This window comes from Budorcas taxicolor, chromosome 3, assembly GCF_023091745.1.
Source record: "Budorcas taxicolor isolate Tak-1 chromosome 3, Takin1.1, whole genome shotgun sequence".
NCBI lineage: Eukaryota > Metazoa > Chordata > Mammalia > Artiodactyla > Bovidae > Budorcas > Budorcas taxicolor.
This window is the reverse complement of record NC_068912.1, coordinates 73,285,652-73,300,843: the sequence shown is the minus strand read 5'-3', so window position 1 is coordinate 73,300,843 and position 15,192 is coordinate 73,285,652. Positions and strand designations below refer to the sequence as shown.

Here is a 15,192-nt window from a genome sequence, read left to right as displayed (position 1 = left end):
ATCATTGATTAATAAATAGCCTTCTCTTACTTGTTAACATTTCCTTATCTTGGTCATCCAAGGCTGACAAATATTTAGGTAAAGAACATACACTTTAAAACTATCCAAATACATCTGAGTATCAGACAAATTAACAAATTTAGAGATTGAAAAGATGTGCACATCAGTTTATTTCTGTTTACAGTGAAGAAATGTAGTTTAAGTGGGGTTTGACTTTTTGTGACATTTATTTAGTTCTTGAAATTGACTGACAAGCCTATTAATTTGTTCCTTGAACTTTATTAATGTAATTGGAAAACTGCCCACATGTCAATCAACTTTTAATAAGTAATTAGTTTCATAAATACTGTAAAATTATTAGCTTTTAATTTGACCCAACCACATATGTCAAAACGGTAACACTAATTTTATTTTTCTAGAGGAACAAATATAGTGATAAAAATATAGTAAGTGCATTTGGAAAATGCTCCTCCTAAAATGGTGTTCAAAAAGTTTACAATGGCCAGCAAAAGATAGTGCTGGAGTAAGGCATATAACAGTTTCAATACTACTGAACAATATATGTAATGTAAAATTATGAAGAAATTATATGAAAATTGAACATTTGCATTAGCAGGGCATATACATGTATATATATATATATATATATATATATTTATATAAATATAAATATTATATATATATATAAATTTTGCAACCATACCATACATATTTATAGTCTGGTTGCAAAATGTGGGCCTAATATGGAATAAGAGAAAATGAAGAAAAGGAAGGAGAGATATTTTCAGTGTTCAGAAATATATCATTTAAATATATAAGAAGTAAAATATCTATATCTTAAGTGATTCAAATATTACTGTCAAAGTGTACTTTTCCTCACATTATAAATTATTTCTTACAGTGTTTGAACTAGAAACTTTGAACAGGAATAGGCTTGGATAACTGAAGAAATGTGCCTTTGACTTGTAACTTCATGTCATTTTTTGAAACTGGAAAAACCACTGCCCTCTGGAATCTCTGGATAATCTTTGGATAAAAATTGACTTGGGTGAAAATTTTATTATTTTCTCATATGCTTTTAAATAAAAAACACCAAAAAGTCTTCAATGATCTGTAATAAGAAAAACGACTGAGGAAATTCACTGACTTACCCTTCAGGGTATACTTTTCTTGTTAAAGCTGTTTTAATAGCTTTAAACTTATTTTCTTGTTTAATAAGTTTAATAATCGCAAAGTTAAACTATTTACTAATAACTGAAGCTGTGCTTGAATCCACTTTTACCCTTATGAGATGAAATAGTAAAGTTGTAGAATAACAATCTTTTCTGAATGTAAACCATGTAACTTAAATACTTACTGTTGATTTTTGAAGGGTAAACTAAAAAATAATACCAGTAACTTGCTCATTCAGCTTTCCTGATACGAATAAAAAGGCATTCACCGGCAGTACATTATCATATAATTTGTTATTAGTTTTACTTAGAAATACTGCAATATCATTTTCAGTTCCATAGTGTTCTATTTTTATGCATCCAGTACATGATTAATCTATATAGCACAAGGAAACAATGCAAAAGGGCAAAAATATACATTTTTTATTTTACTAGCATTTTAATTACATTTTCCACGAAAAGTAATGTGTTGAGGGTAAATATGCTCTTACATTTTAGCATGCAAGTTAAAGAAAATAATTTGCTGATTCTGTTCATATTTGGATATTGTAAGTTAGCTATGATTTATGATCTACTGTATGTAAATCAAAAATAAAACATTGTGAACCATATTTTTCCAATTGCTCTATATTTAATTAAAGTAATTCTAGAAGGGTGCTTCTCTTCCTTGCAACTTAATCAAAGTAAAAAGAAGCTGAATTGAAACAAAGTGTTGGAAAGCTTGAGGATTACCTTTTTAAAGTTACTATTCATACTGCAAAAAGTTCTAATAGTTTAATGTAGCCATCACAGGTTATCAAAAAATATTGTAATGTATCAATCATGTATTCTCAAAAATTTATTGAAGGGGTGACTCATAGGAAGAAACAAAATTAATCATATACAAAAGAATCATAATGTGGTGTTAATGGATAATTTTTTATCTCGGTAAGTAGGGATTTGTATGCCTATAATAGCCATTATACTTAATGGAATCTAAGAACATAAATCCTTGAAAACAGTGACAACATATCTTTTAACATTGTCAGTTACCTCTCAGTCATTCTTATATCCAAATACCAAACATTTCTAAGCATAGACCTTCACAATATAGCAGATATGGAAATGAGTACCTTGCACAGTTAGATGCACCTGCATTGTTCTTGGTGTATGTTGAGTCTGAACAGAACACGTGTACGGGCCATCATCTGTCACATCTACATTCTGTATCTGGAGGCTGTAGTCTCTTTTATTCAATGTTGAAATTGAAACTCGAGGATCCACTGACCACTTATCACCTCCCGCAAAAATAATACTTGACCGATTCAGCCAGGCACCCTTTGAAGCTCCATCTTCCAAATAACACCTGCAAATTACCAGAGATAGACATTATTAATCAAAATGAAAATGAGAGACATTATCTTTGTTCTGAGTGTATTTCCATATGCTGAATTATGGCACTGCCGCAAATGCAAACATCAGACATAAACACTGGAGACATGAACACACTGGTACATTTTTCATCCTCAAAGCAAACATGAAACGATACCTTCACACAGTTTAGTTTTGTTTTTTTACATGTGTCTGTGTGTATCTGTATTTTAATTCAAAGCCAGTCAAAAATCTTCTTTTATTCAGTCTGGAGGACAAGTAAATTTAAATAAGGTTAAATTCGTTCAAAAAACAATTTCAACACAAAACACATTTCTTTCTTTGAAATTATAATAAGTAGAATAGGTTCATTAGCTAGCCTGATTTAACCTAATCAAATTCTGTATATAATGTACCAGATGCATAAAACACAAAATGGTACCATATATAAGGTTATTTTTTAAATTATCTGCATTTGCAGAGCAGTAAACCTGTACACCAAAACTATAAACTGCTTTTTACTAATAATTTTGCTGCTGTAATTAAATGTAGCAAAGCTAATATAATATTTTTAGTAGTAAATTCTTGCCATCTTTTCAATAAACTGATCAATAGTTTTTCCAGAAAGCATTCTTTTATCCAACAATATTTACAGAGCACCTACTATTCAAGGGACATTGCCTTTGCTCTCCAAAGCTTTCAGTCTACTAAGGAAGACAATCTAATTAAGTCAACCAATGAATACGGCACAGAAAGAATACTTTTATTAAATCAGATGCAAGACACATGAGAAACCAAAGAGGGGTACTTGACATGGAAAGGGTTGTTAGAGTATAGAAAATGCCCAAGATAAGGAGATGAATAGTGGAAGATGTGGGGTTCTAGACAGAAGAGCAATAGGTGGACAGTACCAGGGAAAGGTGAGGGAGGAGAGCCAAGCATCTCAAGCAAGTAGAAAGCCGGGAGTATAGGCTAGGAGGGATGAGAGATGAAATTGAAAAGGTAAACTAGACGTAAAGTGATAATAGCAAGCATGATGATTATTAGTAGATTTTAAGGCTAAATCTGAAGTCATTTATTCAGAGTTGTAATTCTATAACAATATTCAAAAATATAGCTTTGCCTCCACCAGACATCAGGCATGCCAAGATTTGAAACAGAAGGCTGTGGTCACGTATCAGTGATTTTGCTGAGGCCTGGAATTCTAAATTTTATCTTGAAAACACTGTGATACAAATTAAAGACTGGTTCTCTTAAATGAGTACAAAGCACAGCTACAGAATCAAAATACACATACAAGGAAATAGTCTGACAGCATTTCTACAGAACACCTTAGGGGATTGAAGGCAGCATTTTGAGACTGGTACAAAATGGCAAGTTGAAAGCAACAGGGTAGATTACTGTCAAGTGTATCAAACTAACCAGTGGGTGAAAAAATAAGGAACAAGATACATTGCTGAATCTAATTTGCAGTCAGCTTCAAGATCTACAGAATGCAAACTAGTAGAAGTCATAAAGGTCACTGTTAATTGAAAAGCTTTTCCTGATGTATTTAATGAAGAAAATAAAACCCATTTTGATGACATAATTAAATAATTATAGTGTATTGTCATTCTTAATAATATGCTGAAAGAAGCTACAGGGGACAGTTTCCATTTCACAAGATCACATGTGTATTGGTATGAGTAGAACATGGAAATACCTCTACTAGGATTATGATAATTCCAATATCTACATTTAATATGTGGGTTCACCAAGTGTTTATTCTGTGACCTTTGCATTTGTGGCCTTCAAACTTTATCATATTTGGTGTTCCTAACAACAACACTGGGAGATTGTTGTTCCTAACAACAACATAGATTGCTATGCTCAATTTCATCACAGAATATAAATAGAATTTTTGGGTTAAATGACTTGCCAAGCCATGTTGTTAGTGGGTGGCAAAGTTGAATTCGCAATCAAGTCTTGTATCTTCACATTCAATGTCCTTTTCACCATAATGAAGATTAAAGGCTTTTAAAATAGATTTCAGATATGAGAAGATTATTAGAATGTTGCAGAAATTACTGCAAGTAATTTCTTATTTACTGAATGTGACCAACTGCTTAACCTGTCCTATTCTAAAGGAAGCAGAAAATTAATTATTAATGGACATTTGACCATGAAAGTCTGATTTAGAACACTCCATCTGGTATTTTCCTTTCCCTGGAGACAGCAGCAGTTTTACCTTTATTTGGGGGTGGGGGTATCAAGAAGACTACAAAAAGTAACTAGTATTTAGATATTAGGGGTTTCATAGACCTGATTAGAGTTAGGATTCTTAGTCTTAGCATAAGCACTCTCCTCTGTTGTGGTATGTCAGGGATATTCATAGCAGAATAAATTCTAACTTCTTCACTGAGAAAAACATGAAAAAAAGGATCCTTTATGTTTCCTTGGCTAAGATAATTATATTACATAAATTTTATTGACTCCAATCCAAAATTTTTCAAAACATGTATGAGGAAGACCCTTTAATGAGACTCATGGTAAAAAAAGCTGGTGTATTATCTCCTTGGATTTCTGTAGAACTGTGTCAGATTACTGAGGTAGAACCTAAATACCGCAAATTGCCATATAGTAACAGGCATGACTTTCTATTTTATATAAACTTATATATTTACAGAGACTACAAGAGGAAGAGATGGTTGGATGGCATCACCGACTCAATGGACATGGGTTTAGGTGGATTCCGTGAGTTGGTGATGGACAGGGAAGCCTGGTGTGCTGCGGTACATGGGGTCACAAAGAATCAGACATGACTCAGCAACTGAACTGAACTGAAGGCCAACTATAAGATGATTATGCAAAATGTATTACATAGGCATATACACATATGTCTCCTATCTTGCTCCTCTTTGTTCTCCACATCCACCCTATTTTTTCCACTTATACAAAGAAATACTGCTTGATATGTATATGCTCTATTAAGAAAAAATTGTGGAAAGAAAGAAAGAATTTAGGGTATGACAGAGGGTAATGGGAGGGTACAAGAAGGACAGAAGTGGTAAAAATTAACTTTTGTAATCTTTGGGCACCAGATTTTTTTTTTTTTTTGGTTGAAGAACTCTAGTGATCTAAAGATATAATCTGTTGGAATCCTGGCTCAGGCAGAATTTATAATTTAGCAAGTATGATAAATTACATTCATGACTTTGGTTGAAGAACTCTAGTGATCTAAAGATATAATCTGCTGGAATCCTGGCTCATGCAGAATTTATAATTTAGCAAGTATGATATATTACATTCATGACTTGCCATCATGAAGATTAGGAAGTGAATAATATAGTAATTAAATTGTTTGCTATAACGAATTATTATAATTATCTGAAGGTTTCTGGCATCTGCCATTGACACCATTCTCCCCCACAACAAACAGAATGAACTTCAGAATTTAAATGAAATCATCAACAATTCTGGAATCAAGACTGCTTGGAGAAATATCAATAACCTCAGATACACAGATGACACCACCCTTATGGCAGAAAGCAAAGAGGAACTAAAGAACCTCTTGATGAAAATGAAAGAGGAGAGTGAAAAAACTGGCTTAAAATCCAACAATCAAAAAACTAAGATCATGACATCCCATCCCATCACTTCATGGCAAATAGATGGAGAAACAATGGAAACACTGACAGACTTTATTTTCTAGGCTCCAAAATCGCTGCAGATGGTGACTCAGTTCAGTTTAGTCACTCAGTCATGTCCAGCTCTTTGAGACCCCATGGACCGCAGCATGGCCAAGCCTCCCTGCCTCACCAACTCCCAGAGCTTACTCAAACTCATGTCCTTCCAGTTGGCGATGCCATTCACCATCTCATGCTCTGTCATCCCCTTCTCCTGCCTTCAATCTTTCCCAGCATCAGGGTCTTTTCCAATGAGTCAGTTCTTCATACCAGGTGGTCAGAGTGTTGGAGTTTCAGTTTCAGCATCAGTCCTTCCAATGAATATTCAGGACTGATTTCCTTTAGGATGGACTGGTTAGATCTCCTTGTAGTCCAAGGGACTTTCACAGGTTTTCTCCAACACCACAGTTGAAAAGCATCAATTCTTCAGTGCTCAGCTTTCTTTATGGTCCAACTCTCACATCCATACATGATTACTAGAAAAACCATAGCTTTGAAAAGATGGACCTTTGTTGGCTAAGTAATATCTCTGCTTTTTAATATGCTGTCTAGGTTGGCCATACTTTTCTTCCAAGGAGTAAGCGTCTTTTAACTTCATGGCTGCAGGCACCATCTGCAGTGATTTTGAAGCCCACCAAAATAAAGTCTATCACTGTTCCTATTGTTTCCCCATATATTTGCCATGAATTAATGGGGCCGGATACCATGATGTTGGTTTTCTGAATGTTGACTTTTAAGCAAACTTTTTCACTCCTCTCTTTCACTTTCATCAGGGGGCTCTTTAGTTTTTCTTCGCTTTCTGCCACAAGGGTGGTGTCATCTGCATGTGAGGTTATTGATAGATGACTGCAGCCATGAAATTCAAAGATGCTTGCTCCTTGGAAGAAAAGCTGTGGCCAACCTAGATAGCATATTAAAAAGCAGAGACATTACTTTGCCAACAAAGGCCCGTGTAGTCAAAGCTATGGTTTTTCCAGTAGTCATGTATGGATGTGAGAATTGGACCATTTAAAGAAAGCTGAGCAATGCAGAATTGATGCTTTTCAATTGTGGTGTTGGTTAAGACTCTTGAGAGTCCCTTGTTCTGCAAGGAGATTAAACCAGTCAATCCTAAAGAAATCAGTACTGAATATTCATTGGAAAGGCTGATGCTAAAGCTGAAGCTCCAATAATTTGGCTACATGATGCAAACTGACTTATTTGAAAAGACCCTGATGCTGGGAAAGATTGAAGGCAGGAAGAGAAGGGGACTACAGAGGATTAGATGGTTTTATGGCATCACCGACTCAATGGACATGAGTCTGAGCAAGCTCTGGGAGTTGGTGATGGACAAGGAAGTCTGGCATGCTGCAGTCCATGGGGTCGCAAAGAGTCAGGCACGAATGACTGACTGAACTGATCAACAATTCCAAGCCTTCCTATTTCACTCATAAGTAGAACTTTAATCCTGATAGTGACCAACCATCCTACATAATCTGATCACTTGATTCCTCCCTGACTTTATCAGTTCACATTCTTTCCCATTTACTCTGCTCTAGACTCTGGGTCTCCAGCTGTGCTTCCAATAACTCATACATGCCCTTGCCCCAAGAAGTCGGTATTTCTGTTTCTTCTACCTGGAACTCTCTTCCTCTAGAGGTCTTCATAATGTATTCCCTATCTTCCTTAGGTCTCCATTGAATTACCTAAAGTGTTAAATAAAAAATACCACTATTCCCAGCACTCCCATGAGACATATTACCTATTTCTGGGTTATTATTTTCTGTCTCTCCCTGCTAAAAGTAAGATCTAGGAACTGTCCATTTAGCCACTTCTGTATATTCTAAGGCCCTCTACATAATGGACAATAAATAGAAATACTTGTTGAGTGGATGAATGAGGGCAAAAATTAAGCTGCTTTTAGAAGAAGAAATAATAGGGTAAAGTGTATAAAAATTTCCAAAGTGCAACCTGGTTCAGAAAGAAAAGTCATGGACATATTATCTATGATACTAAGTAATTAAATACAGATATTTGTGGCACAAACAATAACTTCTGTTAAATAACTTCTGTTAAATACTAAGCAATCAAGTGTTTGGTGGGGAACTAACGTCAGCATTGAGTGAACAGAGTAAAGTGGTTGGTGGGGGTGAGAGGTCGGTTCATAACTAGTTGAAATAAGAAAGATCCACAGCATTTGTCTCTGTACTTGAGGAACCACTTTAAACCAGTAAATATTCTGTTTAGTATGTACTGGGCACTTTGTTAGGCACTTTACATTTCATATTCTATTTAATCCTCACATAAACTTATGAGCCAGACACTATTATCTTCATTTTATCTATAAAGACATGAAGATACTGGGAAAGTGTAACATGAACAAAGCCAATCAGCCTGCACTCTTAACTACAGTGATAGACTATGCTATTCATTCTTAGAGTCAGACAGCAGCAAGGGTGACGGGTTCTTCTGTTTCAGATGGAGGAATTAATATGTGAGGGAGAAGTTGGTAAAACAAAGATGATCAGATCATTAATAGAGGAAAGATGAAGCAACAATTCTTAGGTTACAAACTTGGATCATTTTTCATCTCTGGACTTCCAAATAGAACATTTTAACAGCTAGTGATCTAGGATTGCTTTGAAGTCTAGACAATGAAACAATATGAATAAAAATGTTTACCAATGAATATATCCTTTAATTGCATATGGCATGGATTTTCTTGAGACTTTTTTTTTTTTTTGCTCCACTTAAAAAATCTGCTAGACTACCTACTTTATAGGGACATGAGTGAAGCTGTTCTAAAAATACCCTCCTCAACATAAGCTGTGCTCACACCCAGCCAATTATCATGACAAATACTTAAATTTTTAGTCAGTCATCTGGATGTTTTGCATACACAGTTCCAAACATCTGGTTGTTGAAAAATGTACAGAAAATAACTTTAATAGTTCGTTTTGTTTAAGATTGTTTAAACCTAAACTTAAGATAGTTAATACTTTTCTAATAAAACTGAGATTGCTGCATCTGAACTATTTTAAGGAATTCCTTTATAAATGGCATTAGTACACATTGTGTTGTGCAGCTCTGCTCAGTCATGTCCAACTCTTTGAGACCCTATGGACTGCCTCCTGCCAGCCTCCTTTGTCCATGGGAATTCTGCAGGCAAGGATACTGGAGTGGGTCATTTCCTCCTCCACCAGGGAATCTTCCCAACCTGGAGATCAAACTCCTGTCTCCTGTGTCTCCTACATTGGCAGGCAGATTCTTTACCATTGAATCACCCAGTAAACCCATTAGTACACATTAGGCAAGTCCTTATTTTGGAGGGTATAAAGTCCCACTTGGTGAGGTGTTAGTTGAACGAAATGATGTTGGAATTATCCTAACAGACACTGTGACACTATCTCCTGTGTGACTAAATCTGAAAGGTAGACATCAGAGAGCTTAGTAGAAATGAGCATATTTGGGTTATTTATTTTTTTAAGTTCATTAAGAAATAAAGCCTGTGACTGCCAAAGGATAATTTTTTTTTTCCTTTCATATATCTAATTCCCTGTAACACGTTCCCCAAACATAAGCCTCAGCACCATTTCCAGTACCCTACACAGCAGGACTTATTCAACTCAATGGAAAAAGACTAGTGTTTCTCAAGACATGTTGATTAATGAAAGCTCCTATTAAAGGTACTAATTAATAAAAGAAAAGCACAATTTCCCTTGGATTCAAAGCTAAATTGTGTGCAAATGATATTCCTGTGAAGGGACTGGCCAGCTACCTTCACAGCTGTCTTTTCATTGTATCACAAAGTTCTAAATTTGACAGAAGACCGTTCAAAAGCACACACAAAAAATAAAAAATTCAGAACCTCATACAACCTCCAAGCTAATTTTGCATACAAAAAGAGCTTTGATATCTTGGTTTCAAGCCCAAAATGATGTAAGAAGAGTAAAGCAGAGATTAAAAAGAACAGAACAAATTCTATCTCCTCACCCATTTGCCTTTGTTTTTAAAGTGTTCTCTTCTTAATATGTTTCCTGCCAGTTATTCGTTAGTTAGTATAATATATATGGATATAGATATGAATAAGGATATAGATATGAAATACACATACATTTATACAAGTATTTGTAAGTCATACAATTACATAATGTGCAATATTCCCTAGAAAATAATATTATATATAATATTATGATTGATGATATTTTGAGTTAACTTTTAATACTTCTGTGGCAGAAGGTACTCTGGTGCAGAAACACTTATTATCTTTTTGTTTTGGCAGGTGTAGGGCATGTGTGACTTTGTCAAGAGAAATCCACAGAATTAGCAATCTGTCCAAAGATCTTCTCTATTAAGTGATGCACTCACACTTACAGATGGTGACAATTATATTTTAAAATGAGAAATCTGTATGCAGGTCAGGAAGCAACAGTTAGAACTGGACATAAAACAACAGACTGGTTCCAAATAGGAAAAGGAGTACATCAAGGCAGTAAATTGTCACCCTGCTTATTTAACTTACATGCAGAGTACATCATGAGAAATGCTGGACTGGAAGGAGCACAAGCTGGAATCAAGATTGCTGGGAGAAATATCAATCACCTCAGATATGCAGATGATACCACCCTTATGGCAGAAAGTGAAGAGGAGCTAAAAAGCCTCTTGATGAAAGTGAAAGAGGAGAGTGAAAACGTTGGCTTAAAGCTCAACATTCAGAAAACGAAGATCATGGCATCTGGTCCCATCACTTCATGAGAAATAGATGGGGAAACAGTGGAAACAGTGTCAGACTTTATTTTGGGGGGCTCCAAAATCACTGCAGATGGTGACTGCAGCCATGAAATTAAAAGACGCTTACTCCTTGGAAGAAAAGTTATGACCAACCTAGATAGTATATTCAAAAGCAGAGATATTACTTTACCGACTAAGGTCCGTCTAGTCAAGGCTATGGTTTTTCCTGTGGTCATGTATGGATGTGAGAGTTGGACTGTGAAGAAAGCTGAGTGCTGAAGAATTGATGCATTTGAACTGTGGTGTTGGAGAAGACTCTTGAGAGCCCTTGGACTGCAAGGAGAGCCAACCAGTCCATTCTGAAGGAGATTAGCCCTGGGATTTCTTTGGAAAGAATGATGCTAAAGCTGAAGCTCCAGTACTTTGGCCACCTCATGCGAAGAGTTGACTCATTGGAAAAGACTCTGATGCTGGGAGGGATTGGGGGCAGGAGAAGGGGACGACCCAGGATGAGATGGCTGGATGGTATCACGGACTCGATGGACGTGAGTCTGAGTGAACTCCGGGATATGGTGATGGACAGGGAGGCCTGGCGTGTTGCAATTCATGGGGTCGCAAATAGGCAGACACGACTGAGCGACTGAACTGAACTGAACTGAAAGAAATTTCTAAGTGAGAAATGCACTTGTGCAGGAAAACAATTCAATATTATTGTGTAGACAATAATAATATACTACTACCTTTACATTTACAACCTGTCAGTTACTGTTCTAAGCACATTATATCTACTTCTCTTTCAATCTTTACAACATCCATTGTGATAGGTATCATCAAATTACTATCATTGTGTCAATTTATAGAGAGAAGGACATGAGGTACAAATAAGTCTTGTAAGTTACAAATGACATGCTTATTGAAATTTGTAATGCATGGCATTAACTTTGTTATGACATAATTTCATTTTACCTCCAGGTATAAGTATATAATATTAATGACATATGTACATTTATTTTTAGAATGGGCATGATGTCATGTTAAGCATATTTTAATTTTTAAATATTATATTTTTACAAAAAAAATAATATTGATTTCTTACTTTGTGAAAGAAAAACAATTTCCTATATATTTTATTCTAGCACTTCTTTGAAATAATAAAGCTATTTTAAAAATTTCTTGGACAAGAGATTGAAAGTTATGAGCTACTATCTAATTATAACACCAAATTCTCAAACATACATATTTTTAATATTGTAAGTCAGAGAAAAGAATACTGAAAATAATGAATGTTTAAAAAAAAGTTTTCTTTGTTTTCTCATACATTCTATACCTAATTCCCAAAAGATATGAACTTTAATAATGATCAACCAATGGCATAAATTCATACCTTTAAGTCTTAATTTAATGTATAATTTATAGTGTCTGTATTTTAAAAAACATATATAAGTATATATAAGCAAATCTCAACATTTTAAATGCCTAGGAGATCATCAGATATTGGTTTTGTATTAATCTGTAAATTCCAAACACTGAAATCACTCATTTTAACTTGTAATTAAACCATATTTTCCATAGTACTATAAATTGCTTTATCCTTTTTCTCACCATTGTCTCATTTAAGTCAAGCTTCCATGTTAGCCTGTCTATATTTAGAAGAGGCAATGACAAGGGAGTTTTATATTTAGGGTGTTTCAATATATTATTTATAAACCACTCAACATATGAATTAAGATTCATTCAGTAAAATAGGCATGGATAGAGTAATACTGATAAAGTAAAAAAGCCTTAGTGCAACATACTGACATTTTTGGACTATTACTAAAAATCTAATTATGATCAGCTTGTCTTATTAATAATAAATTCCATTTTCTGAATGAAATGATGACTAGGTTAAGTGGTATGGAAAATACTTTTATAAGATCTCATTTAACACAAAAACATTTTGAGAGGGAGGAAGGTCTTATTACTTCAATGTTAAAAGTGGTTATTCATGAAAGTATGATGGATAAAGGAGGTAAAGCATGTAGAAAGGATAAGGCGCTACCTATCTGAGAAGTTAAAGACTAGCTTTGTTCAAAGCTGATACAAGAATCAGTAATCAGATTGGGAATTTCTTTTTGTTTCTACTTTTTACATTTTGAATTCAACTAAACCAGCTTGCTTTCTCCCACATGGACCTAAGTGTGAGATATTTGGATCTGGAAGGGCTTCAGGAGTTTTGTTAACTGGCAGGTGCTCTGAACCACTGTGGGGAGAATTCCGTCTGCAGTGCTGTCTCCCTGGCAGCTGCTTCCTGGAGAAGTTGGACTTTCACCTCAGGAGCTATAAAAGGAATGAACACTACATTCAGAATGCAGGCGGGAGGTGTTTAAAATAGCAGTATGAGAGAAGGAGAATGCAGCCAGGTCCAGAGAAGTGACAGAGATAAAGCTCTAGGGTCCAGGCAAGTCTCTCTATACCATCTTCTTAGGGATGGAGCCACATACAGACGCCTTACTCTTAAAACAAGGGACACACACACACACACACGGAACTCTGTACCCAAAGCAATATAAGCAATTCTAGTGCAGAGTTCCATGTGTGGTTTTTTCCTTTTACTTCTTTCCATTAAATATCTTTGTGTTTAAATCATTTGGAAAGTATTCTATCTGCATATAAATACAGATGATAAAATAAGAAACATAAAAAATGGATATACAGAAATGTTACAAATTCAAGTTTTGTCAGACAGAGTATATGCTACTTTATAGCATCAATAAAAGTGAAAATAATTATTCTGTCTTTGCTTATGATCACCTTTACACTTTCTACTGGTCACTGATGGAGTTTTCTTGCCTTTTTTTTTCCTAATAAATGTTATTCTGTGCACAAATTTTATTTTATGAATTAAGAATGAGTACATAGCACAATTAATTAAAACCAGCCTTGCAATCATTAACTAAAGTAGCCATTAATCCATATTTATCTGTCCTCTCTTGAGAAAATTGACTAAGTCATATTTCAGTATGAGGTATGCCTTAAAATACAAATTAGGGAATGTATCCCAGAGGGAAAATAGTGTAGGTTTTTTTTTTTTAATCTGCTTCCTGTAAACAAATTTGTTTTTTCAAAATTTGTTAAAAGTTAAAAATAATCTCAAATTGAAGTTTTTGTTAGATCACAGGGACACATTACATGTCTTTGAGAGGCAGTGTAGCAGAGTGATCAAATTGTTGTTATTGTGTGTGTGTGTGCACACACGCATGCACACGTGCACACGTGCATGCTCAGTCATGTCTGATTCTTTGTGACCCTATGGACTGCACAGCCTGCCAGGCTCCTCTGTCCAAGGAACTTTCTAGGCAAGAATATTGGAGTGGGTTTCCATTTTATACTCCAGGGAATCTTTCTGACCCAGGATGGAACTCATGTCTCCCTGTTTCCTGCATTGGCAGGCAGATTCTTTACCAATGTTGGAGTCCAAATGTTAATTTTTTGTATACTAGCAGTGGAACGTAGGGCAAATTAATGTGAATTCGTTTTCTCATCTATAAATTTGGATTTGTAAAATTATTTGACAAGATTGTTACGATGTTTGTTAAATGTACCTGGTACTGCAAGGAGATACAACCAGTCCATTCTGAAGGAGATCAGTCCTGGGTGTTCTTTGGAAGGAATGATGCTAAAGCTGAAACTCCAGTACTTTGGACACCTCATGCGAAGAGTTGACTCCTTGGAAAAGACCCTGATGCTGGGAGGGATTGGGGGCAGGAGGAGAAGGGGATGACAGAGGATGAGATGGCTGGATGGCATTACTGACTCGATGGACATGAGTCTGAGTGAACTCCGGGAGTTGGTGATGGACAGGGAGGCCTGGCGTGCTGCGATTTATGGAGGTCGCAAAGAGTCGGACACGACTGAGTGACTGAACTGAACTGAAGTGTGTAATTAAGGGCAATTATCATCAATCACCTTCCTACAGTTAACTTGATGTTTAAAACAAAGCAAACTACCACCATCTCAATGACTAAAATCCCTTATGCTGTGAAATATAATTTAAAGGAAGGAAAAAGAGGCATTCGGAGTTCTGGCTTGATAGAGCAAAATGTTACTTACCTGCATTGTCATCCTGGGACTGTTTCATGAGAAATAGTTTTACATAAATGAAGGTCCTACCTTAAAGTACTCCTATTTTACCTTCCTTGAACTTCCAAACAAGCTTTTCCTTTTTTTTTTTTTTGTATTTCCTCATCTTATAGGCAGAACATGTTAAGAAAAAGAAAGCTTCAGTGTTATTATCTTTTTTAAAAGTTATAGTG

General features: G+C 35.3%; 1 protein-coding gene across 1 annotated transcript in view; it reads right to left on the bottom strand.

Annotated features, from left to right (window-relative positions):
- The window catches only part of NEGR1 (neuronal growth regulator 1), a 1,004,973-nt gene that overhangs the window by 576,099 nt on the left and 413,682 nt on the right, over positions 1-15,192 (bottom strand). Inside the window, exon 2 of the mRNA XM_052637140.1 lies at positions 2,285-2,517. Within this exon, the coding sequence (XP_052493100.1) occupies positions 2,285-2,517 (233 nt within the window). The remainder of the gene's footprint in view (positions 1-2,284; positions 2,518-15,192) is intronic.